This window comes from Mus caroli, chromosome 8 (genome assembly GCF_900094665.2).
Source record: "Mus caroli chromosome 8, CAROLI_EIJ_v1.1, whole genome shotgun sequence".
In the NCBI taxonomy this organism is placed as follows: domain Eukaryota; kingdom Metazoa; phylum Chordata; class Mammalia; order Rodentia; family Muridae; genus Mus; species Mus caroli.
The window spans coordinates 96,974,781-96,983,681 of record NC_034577.1 but is presented as its reverse complement, the minus strand read 5'-3'; the positions used below and the strand labels follow the sequence as shown (position 1 = coordinate 96,983,681).

General features: G+C 50.3%; 2 protein-coding genes across 5 annotated transcripts in view; one reads left to right on the top strand and one right to left on the bottom strand.

Moving 5' to 3' along the window:
* Window positions 1-5,691, top strand: part of Cenpt (centromere protein T) — a 7,394-nt gene extending 1,703 nt beyond the window's left edge. Inside the window, exons 2-13 of the mRNA XM_021170503.2 lie at window positions 354-444; window positions 564-651; window positions 755-851; window positions 953-1,089; window positions 1,221-1,263; window positions 1,377-1,525; window positions 2,980-3,174; window positions 3,359-3,511; window positions 3,943-4,018; window positions 4,922-5,098; window positions 5,180-5,284; window positions 5,363-5,691. Of these exons, the coding sequence (XP_021026162.1) occupies window positions 354-444; window positions 564-651; window positions 755-851; window positions 953-1,089; window positions 1,221-1,263; window positions 1,377-1,525; window positions 2,980-3,174; window positions 3,359-3,511; window positions 3,943-4,018; window positions 4,922-5,098; window positions 5,180-5,284; window positions 5,363-5,486 (1,435 nt within the window). The 3' untranslated portion in view covers window positions 5,487-5,691. The remainder of the gene's footprint in view (window positions 1-353; window positions 445-563; window positions 652-754; window positions 852-952; window positions 1,090-1,220; window positions 1,264-1,376; window positions 1,526-2,979; window positions 3,175-3,358; window positions 3,512-3,942; window positions 4,019-4,921; window positions 5,099-5,179; window positions 5,285-5,362) is intronic.
* The window catches only part of Tsnaxip1 (translin associated factor X interacting protein 1), a 17,506-nt gene continuing 14,287 nt past the window's right edge, over window positions 5,683-8,901 (bottom strand). For 3 of the 4 annotated variants that reach the window (XM_021170499.2, XM_021170501.2, XM_021170502.2), the window contains 9 exons: window positions 8,500-8,687; window positions 8,260-8,419; window positions 8,053-8,183; window positions 7,810-7,935; window positions 7,518-7,670; window positions 7,285-7,394; window positions 6,329-6,455; window positions 6,129-6,235; window positions 5,687-5,974 (listed from right to left, as the gene is read on the bottom strand). In XM_021170499.2, coding sequence (XP_021026158.1) covers window positions 5,734-5,974; window positions 6,129-6,235; window positions 6,329-6,455; window positions 7,285-7,394; window positions 7,518-7,670; window positions 7,810-7,935; window positions 8,053-8,183; window positions 8,260-8,419; window positions 8,500-8,687 — 1,343 coding nt within the window. In that variant the 3' untranslated portion in view covers window positions 5,687-5,733. Of the gene's footprint in view, window positions 5,975-6,128; window positions 6,236-6,328; window positions 6,456-7,284; window positions 7,395-7,517; window positions 7,671-7,809; window positions 7,936-8,052; window positions 8,184-8,259; window positions 8,420-8,499; window positions 8,688-8,901 lie in introns of all 4 variants that reach the window. The other variant, XM_021170500.1, reaches the window with a different exon arrangement.

Sequence of the window (8,901 nt, the reverse complement as noted above, 5' to 3'; positions counted from 1 at the left end):
AAAAAAAAAAAAAAAATTTCCTACTTGGATTGTTATTCTGGGGCGGGACGGGATGCTCTTCCGATTTGTAACCTCTGTGACCAACCTCCACTCATCTGCTGTTGTTATTCTGCTAGACTTACCCTCATCCCGCTGGATCAGTCAGTCCATCTGTGCCTCAGGGTTACCCCTCATCCCCCTCTTTGCTGGGGACCATGGAAGGTACAAGTGGTTTCTGGGTCCCTGCCCCTAAAGGAAAGCTTTTTAACCACAACCCCTTGTGAAGGCAAACACACATCTGTGCCTCCAGTCCTTACCCCCTCTTCCTACAGAAATCTCAGGGCAGGATGCTTTGTTTTTGTTTTTTTACACAGTGCACAAAGAAGACGGTCTCAAACGCCATACTCTAACAGGCAGGGTAGCCAAACACAGACAAGTGCTAGGAAGCAATCCCATGGAGCTAGGGTGAGTGTCCACCTACTCCACGAGCGACTTCATAGAACCCTAAAGTCTATTTTTGTTTTGAAGCCTACCTTGAGGGGCTCTCAAGCCAAAAAAGAGACTAGTGGCGCTTGTTCCCATAGTCAGTCGGCAGATCCACTCGTGTTCAAGGTCGTGGGCGCCTGGAGGAACAGACACCCCGGACGCTGCTAAGGAATATCTTACTAACCGGTAAGTGGGTGTCAGCCTGCCAGTTAAAGTTGGTGCTAGTCCAACAGTCAGACCTATGATGTCCTTCTTGGTCAGCTCCACCCTTTTCTTGCTAATTCTATAGCCCCAGAATCTTCCACTGTGATGCCAGACCCAGTGGTGAAGCCAGCACAAGTACCAGAAGTGGCCCGGTCCTCCAGACGGGAAAGCAGTCGGGGAAGGTACACAGTGAATTTCCCTCATAGGCTGAGCCACCACTTGGGATCCCCAGAAACTAAAATTGGGCTTCCTGACATGTTTGAGATAAACTTCATCCTTACAGCCTGGAGCTACACCTTCCTGAACTGGAGCCCCCCTCAACCCTGGCTCCAGGTCTAACAGCCCCTGGCAAAAGGAAGCAAAAACTGAGATTATCAGTATTTCAGCAGGAAGTGAACCAGGGGTTGCCTCTCTCCCAAGGTGAGATCTAGCATACACCTGAGCTATTTTCTCTCCGCTTGGGATGTAGGAAAGACCTAAGAGAGCTTTCATAGGCTTGGGTAACTCACTGTGGATTCTCTTTCTTACGTTTTCTTGATGGAACCTGATAGAGCCGCGTAGGAGTAGGAGTGCTGATGTTTCATCCTTGGCCAGGTACTGTCCCCTGTTCTGGGGTTTATACAGTATGGTCACCAGATTCTAAGAGATAAGTCCCTTTGGGGAAGCTGTGTCTCAGGCTTTCCTTGTGTCTGCTTCCATCTTAACAGCTCCTTCAATCTCACCTTTGTTCTACCTGGTCAGCCAGAGACAGTGGAGAGACCTGGTCTGGCTCGAAGACGTCCCATCCGCCAGCTTGTGAATGCTGGTGCTCTTTTGCAGGATCTGGAAGACAATTCCTTAGACTCTGCTCTTCCAGGTAAGGTTTTAATCTCCTCTAGCTTTAGGGAGAAGCTACGGACTCTATGACAGACAGGAGACTGAACTCAGGCTTGCTCTGCATCTGATGAGGTCAGGGATGCTCTGTGAGCCTGAGCAGGCATCGAGGAATTTCTGTTTTCCTCACAAACTACTTACCTGGGACTTTGGTCTATTAGGGTTTTCTAGAGGAACATAACTTACAGAGTGAGTGAGTGAGTGTGGGTGTAAGGGGAAGGATTTATTAGAATGGCTTACAGGCTGTGGTCCAGATAGCCAACAATTGCTGTCTACCAATGGAAAGTCCAAGAATCCAGCAGTTTAAGTCCACAGGCTGGATGTCTAAGCCGGTCTTTAGTATGTGCTGGCATCTCAAATAAGCAGGCTCTGTTGACTGAGAAGGAATAGTCCTGCTACCGAGAGTGAGAGCAAACAGGCAGAGAGCAAGTTTTATAGAGACAGGGTTTCTCTGTGTAGCCCTGGCTGTCCTGGAACTCACTCTGTAGACCAGGTTGGCCTCACACTCAGAAATCCACCTGCCTCTGCCTTCAAGTGCTGGGATTAAAGGCGTGCGCCACCACTGCCGGGCTTTTCTTTCACCTTTATATAGGCTGCCAGCAGAAGATGTGGGCCAGATTAAAAGTGGGTCTTCACAAACAAACAAACAAAAAAGTGGATCTTCCCACCTCAAAGATCTGGATTAGAAATGGGTTTTCCCACATCAAATGATTTAAGGGAAAAAAAAAAAACAAACCAAAACAACAACAACAACAAAAACCCTAACAGGTGTGCCCAGTCATTAGGATTTTAGTTAATTCCAGATGCAGCTAAAGGTAACAACCAAGGAGAGCCATTGTAGCCAGGCGTTGGAGCCTCCCATGCTCTTGCAAATTCCAGGCCAGCCTGCTCTGCAGAGCATGCTCCACGACAACCACGACTACACAGAGGAAACCCTATCTTGGAAGTAAATAAAAAAGAGAAAGACTAACTCCCAGAGTGGGTCTAGCCTTAGTGTCTCTGTGGCTTTACTACTTAATATTCTTGAACTGCAGGGCCAAGGGTGGGAGAAAAGGGTCTACTATAGGGGCTGGTGCTTGTTAGAAGACGAGTGGGGAAAACAGGTTTTATGACCAATTAGCACTAACCTGGGAGCCTTGTTCCAGAGGACAAGTTCATGTTTGAGGATGGTGCTGAGCAGAGAATATAGATGGCTGAGGCATGAGCCATCAGTTTTAGGGGCTATGAGCAAGGTGTACAGGCTGAGGTGTCAGAGGAAGGACCAGGAAGAGCAGCCTAGCAAAGAGGGCGAGGGAAGGTAACAGGCTTAGAAGGCAGGTTTACCTCCTTCTGGAAGTTCCTTAGAGAAGCCCTGAAGTTTCACTGCCTGCCCTTTCCAGTCCCCAGCTTTAGCAGGTGGACCTAGGATACAGAATTTCTCTGCCTCTTGATCTCCAGGTGACAGTCACAGAATACCTGTTGCTGCTCTGCCAATGGATGTAGGCTTGGAAGACACACAGCCTTTCTCACAGTCCTTGGCTGCCTTTTCCCTTAGTGGGAAACATTCTCTGCCCAGCCCTTCTCGCCCTGGGGTTGAAGATGTTGAAAGAGTTGTGGGCCCACCAAGCTCGGGGACCAGGCTGCAAAGCCGGAGTGAGTATGAGGGGCGGCTGACTGGGAGCCAGCTTAGCCAGTGCCAGAGTTAGCGTAGACATTTCCTTCCTCCAACTCTTATCTGTGCCCCAGAACTCCAGCCCAGGAGTCCCTCCTTTCCCCAAGAGTAGAATGGTGGTGGGGCCAGGAGAGTCTGAATCAGTGCTGCCTGCCCTCCCCTCAGTGAGCAGAACTGGCTCTGCTGCCTCTCCTTTCCCCTTCCTGGAGCCACAGCCTCAGCCTGCAGAACCGAGAGAAGCAGTGGGATCCAACGAGGCTGCGGAGCCCAAGGATCAAGAAGGACCTTCAGGGTCTGAGGAAACTTCTGCTGGGCCAGGTAAGAGGCCTAGCGTAGGTATCAGTGTCACTAGCTTTTTTTTTTTTTAAAGATTTATTTATTTATTATATGTAAGTACACTGTAGCTGTCTTCAGACAGTCCAGAAGAGGGCGCCAGATCTTGTTACGGATGGTTGTGAGCCACCATGTGGTTGCTGGGACTTGAACTTAGGACCTTTGGAAGAGCAGTCGGGTGCTCTTACCCACTGAGCCATCTCACCAGCCCCTTAGTTCCTGTCTTACAGAAGAAAATTTGTCCCGGGCTGTTTCTGGGAACTGGTAGTTTGAGGGGCCATGGGGCCGGTAAGGGTCAGTCACTTAACTAGTGCTCTATGAGGGCGCCCGTAGGAATTAAGAGAGCGAGACTAGGCCTTCACAGCTGTGTGAAGTGGCTGAGCCTGACCCTCTGTGACACAACTCTTTCTCTACAGCAAATGGAGAATTATCCTCCAGCACACGGGACTCACTCCCAGCTGCACAGCCACCCCCGTCACCTGGAGTTGCAGTGTAAGAAACCCCAGTTGTTGGGAAGAGGGTGCCCTGAAGTGGGCATTGTGCACTTTTAAGTCCTCATAGCTATACAGATGATTGTCAAGCACAGCAGGCAGCTCCAGCCTGTGTGCTGTCCTGGTGCCTGACCCGAGATGTGTAGAAGAGCTTAGGTGAGGGGGAAGCTCCTAGGTCGGTATCTAATCATAGGTGGCTTCCTGGAGGACATTAGTCGGCTGGGACAGCGGGGGTGGATTCCTAAGGGGAGAGACTGTCCAGTTTGAGACCTGAGGGTTTTTTGTTTGTTGGTTTGTTTTTTGTTTTTGTTTTATTTTTTGAGACAATTATATACTCTGTATACTCAGAAATCCGCCTGCCTCTGCCTCCCGAGTGCTGAGATTAAAGGCGTGCGCCACCACGCCCGGCAAGACCTGAGGTTTAACAAGCTTGAGCAGGTACCAACATAAATGTTGAGGCTTGACTAGAGTATTGGGTCTATATTGGAGAACAGGGTCACAGGGAACGGCCAAGCTATTGCCAAGCTGTTTCTGGTTGTAGTTGTTGTCAACAGCCTCCTCTTTCTCCTTCTTCTCCTCCTCCTGTTTTTGTTTTTTGGTTTTGTTTTTTGTTTTGTTTTGTTTTTTTTGAGACAGGGTTTCTGTGTAGTCCTAGCTATCCTGGAACTCACTCTGTAGACCAAGCTGGCCTCGAACTCAGATTTACCTGCCCCTTGATTCCTCAGTGCTGGAATTAAAGGTGTTGTAACCCCACCCCCCCCACCCCCGACTCATCCCCGTTGGATTTCTAGTTCAAGTTAATTAATTTGCAACTGTCACAGTTTCGGCAGAGCCAGCAGGACTTGTTTTCAAATAGGGGCCTCCCCAAACCGCAGTTCAATCACCTGTCTGCTCCTGTCCTCAGCCTACCTTCAGAGCCCCTGAAGTCTGTGACAGCCAAGTGCCCATCCAGGACCCAAACTGCAGGTCCTAGGCGCCGCCAAGACCCCCACAAGGCTGGACTGAGCCCCTATGTGAAGTTCTTCAGCTTCTGCACTAAGATGCCCGTGGAGAAGAAGGCTCTTGAGATAGTAGAGAAGTGGTGAGTGGAGCATGTGAGTGGGTAGAGGTGCCAGGGCATAAGCAGACTCTTTAGTCTGTTCTATTCCAACCTTGTTGGCAGCCTAGACAAGTATTTCCAGCACCTTTGCAATGACCTGGAGGTATTTGCTGCTCATGCTGGCCGTAAGACTGTGAAGCCAGAGGACTTAGTGCTGCTGATGCGACGGTAAGTGCACATAAAAGGGAGGCCGAGTATGGGAGGGCTGGTGCTAATTCTGTTTGAGCCTCTTTTTCTCTCACACAGGCAGGGACTAGTGACTGATCAAGTCTCGCAGCATGTGCTCGTGGAGCGGTACCTGCCCTTGGAGTACCGGCAACAACTTATCCCTTGTGCATTCAGTGGCAATTCTGTCTTCCCTGCACAGTAGGGCCAGGCCTTCCCTGGTGCCTACTCTTCCTACCTTGGGAATCTTGAACCCTACACAATCATGAAGGTTCCCTCATCTCCTAGCACCAAGAAAGTCTCACAAATGGGTTCTTCTGCTTTGTGGTGCATGTCTTAGGGTCTGCCCAGATCGCCTCCCCCCAGCCTGGAAAAGAATAGGAATTAAAGACTTTATACTAGAAGAAAGTTAGCGATATTGTATTTCTGTTGCCAGGGGGGCAGGGCTGGCTCTAGCTTGCTGGCTCTGGCTCTCGTGGTCCTACACGCTTCGTGTCTGCCATCCTAAGTCGATCAAGCGCAGTCTCAACCTTTATCGAGATTATCCCCTGCCTCTCCTCATCCTCCAGTGGCACATCAATCGCAGGGATCTGATAGGCCTGGCTCAGGTAGGCACTCAGAGTCTGCTTGTCCATGGTAGGATCCATGTTCATCAGGGTCCCACGCATCTTCAGTAGGGTCACCTCTTCAAGACTGCCCCACAAGGAAAGGAAGATAGGAATATGCAGGTTTGAGCTCTGATCTGAAGTGCCCAGCATGTTACCTGTTTCTGGGGAGACTCGAGCCCCTGAGATGCTCTCTGACAGGACTTGCCCCACCCGGAGGCCCAGGGCCCAGGGCCACTCACGGATCCAGGTCTAGCTCCTGCTTCAGTTCTTCTAAGTAGGCTTCCTTCTCACTTTCATACTGTTCCCACAGCCTCTGCACAAACGGCTCGCTCTGCCCTTCCTCATCCTGTGCGTCGGGTACGGGAGAAGGCAAGGCAAGGCCATTTGACTAGAGTTTAAGACTAGGGAAGGGGCTGGCAAGTTAGGTGTCCCTGCCTACCTCATGAAACAAAGATCGGTAGTTTAACATGTCTGAGTTGCTGCTGTCTGGACCCCAGCCTACTGCCTCCATCAGCTCCTGAATCTGCTCTTCCTTCTTGAGAGGAAAGTTAGTCTTGAGGATGGTGCTACGAGGAGAGCAGAATTTCCATCAGGGCCTGAGTGACTGAGACCTGCCAGCGCCCTCTCCCATACCTCCTCGGCCATCAGGGCCTGAGTGACAGATTGCCAGCCCCCCCCCCCGCCCCCCATCCTTCCTGGGCCATCATGCCCATTATTATTTCAACAGTTTGATTTAAAGATTTATTTATATGAGTACACTGTCACCCTCTTAAGATGTACCAGAAGAGGGCATCAGATCCCATTACAGATGGTTGTGAACCACCATGTGGTTGCTGGGAATTGAACTCAGGACCCCTGGAAGAGCAATCAGGGCTCTTAACCCCTGAGCCATCTCTCCAGCCCCTCTGCAAGTTTTTTTTTTTTTTTCTTTTTGAGAGTCCTTGAACTCATAATGATCCCCCTGCCTTAGTCTTCTGAACGTTTTTGTTTTGTCTTGAATTTTTTTTTTTTTTTGAGAAAGGGTCTATATGTTAATCTGGTTAGCCAGGAACTCACTCTGTAGACCAGAATGACCTCAAACTAAGAGAGATCCTCCTGCCTCTGCCTCCTAAATGCTGGGATTAAGAATGTGCACTACTATGCCTGGCATGTTTTGAAACAGTTTTGTTCTAGGCTGGTCTGGAATTAAATAACTCTTGTCTCTCTCTCCTCTCCCCTCTCCCCCCATCACCTCTCTCCCCTCTCCTCCCTCCCTCCCTCTCATACCTGGGGAGGACAGCAGACTCTGAGGCTGTGGCCCTCCCTGTGAGGCTCCCATTCCCTGCATATGTGAGAACCTGACCAGTCAAAACAATGGACTAGAGTTTGCAGTAGTCTGACCAGTTAGTCTCTTACCTGAACTGTTCCATGGTGATTGATCCCTCGTTCTGAGTGTCAACGCTTATCAACTCCTTCAGCAGATGGGACAGTGTCTCTTTTTGATTGATATATACACTCTCCAAATTCTACAATGAGTGAAGCAGTTACTAATATGCTATTTGGAATAGTGGCAGGGCCATTCTGTGCTGGGGACAAAAGCCCTTTCTATTTCCCTGAGGATAACAGGTAGGGCCTAGGCCAAAGCTCACCTTTCCCATCAATACCGCATAGAACTGATTCATGATCTCACTGGAACGAAAGAGCTTGATATTTTCAAAAATGGTGTAAGCCCAGGCCATGGCTTCATTGACCCCAAAGCGACGCTCCAGAAAATTGAAGAAGAAATCTGGAAATGACTCCTTCTGCAGGGAGAGGGGAACGCTTGGTCAGAGTGTCCCAGGCTTCTAGCCCCCACCCTGTACCCTGCCATCTTGAGGGGACTCCTTTAAACTGGATCTGAGGTTTCGCAGAAATAGCACTTGCTAATCTACGCGAGCTGACCTGCTCCTCTGCAATGCGTTCCTTCCAGGCATCCTTAAGGAGGTTTACCACCTCCTTCTTGCTTGGCTTCTTGTTCTTCACAGGGCCATCAAACCGAAGGAAGGGGGGGATGGCGTCCCCAAAGCCCTGAAAGGCAGGTGCCAGCACATGATTGGACCCCACTATTGCCCTGTTTATAAATAGGAATGTGCTCTACAGTTCCCCCAGAATCTTAGATGGCCTCTGGCTCGGGGACTCCCCTACCAGGCCAGGGAAGAAGTCTTTCTCCCGAAGCAGACCCATGCCAATTTCCTCCAGGAGCACATCCACCAGCTGGTCACTGTTCTTCCCTTCAGCCAGCACTAGCCAGCGCTCTGGGCCCCCTGCTATGATACCTGCAAGTGGGGAGAGGAAGCTAGAACCCTTTCCACGTCCTTCCACAGGCCCTGGGGCCCCTACAGTCATCCTCACTTTCGCATTTGGTCCAGTCAGGTCGCGGTGTGGAGGTGCGCTGGATCTCCTGCAGCTCATTATAGAACTGGTCCCGCTCCTTTAGTGTGTTCATATGCAACTGCAGCAGCAGCTCGTGTTCCTTTCGGACTTCTTCATAGTCGGCTCTCAGGCTTTCTAGCTGTAGGCAAGGTGATTGGTCCTGGCTGCCCGCCTGCCTGACCATACCCCACCATGTCACACTGCCTGCCCACCCAGCACCTGCTCTTGAAGCTCCATGTTGGTCTTCTCTTGCATTTCCAAGTCTCTTCTGGGTACCACATCTCCAGAGTTGGCTTTCATTGTGTTAAGTTCCATCTGTGTGCGAGTCAGGTCTTGTCGAGTCATCTTCAGTGCCAATGTTAGCTTCATTGGGTCTTCTCTCGGAACACCTGCCAGAGATGCACCTGCTGCCGAGATGGTGACAGACTACGATTCCGTTTGGAACCCCAAATCCCAAAGAAATGCTTCCTTCTATAAGTCACTGTATTTTATCACTGCAATAGAAAAGTAGCATGCCGCCAGGCGGTGGTGGCGCATGCCTTTAATCCCAGCACTCGGGAGGCAGAGTCAGGCGGATTTCTGAGTTCGAGGCCAGCCTGGTCTACAAAGTGAGTTCCAGGA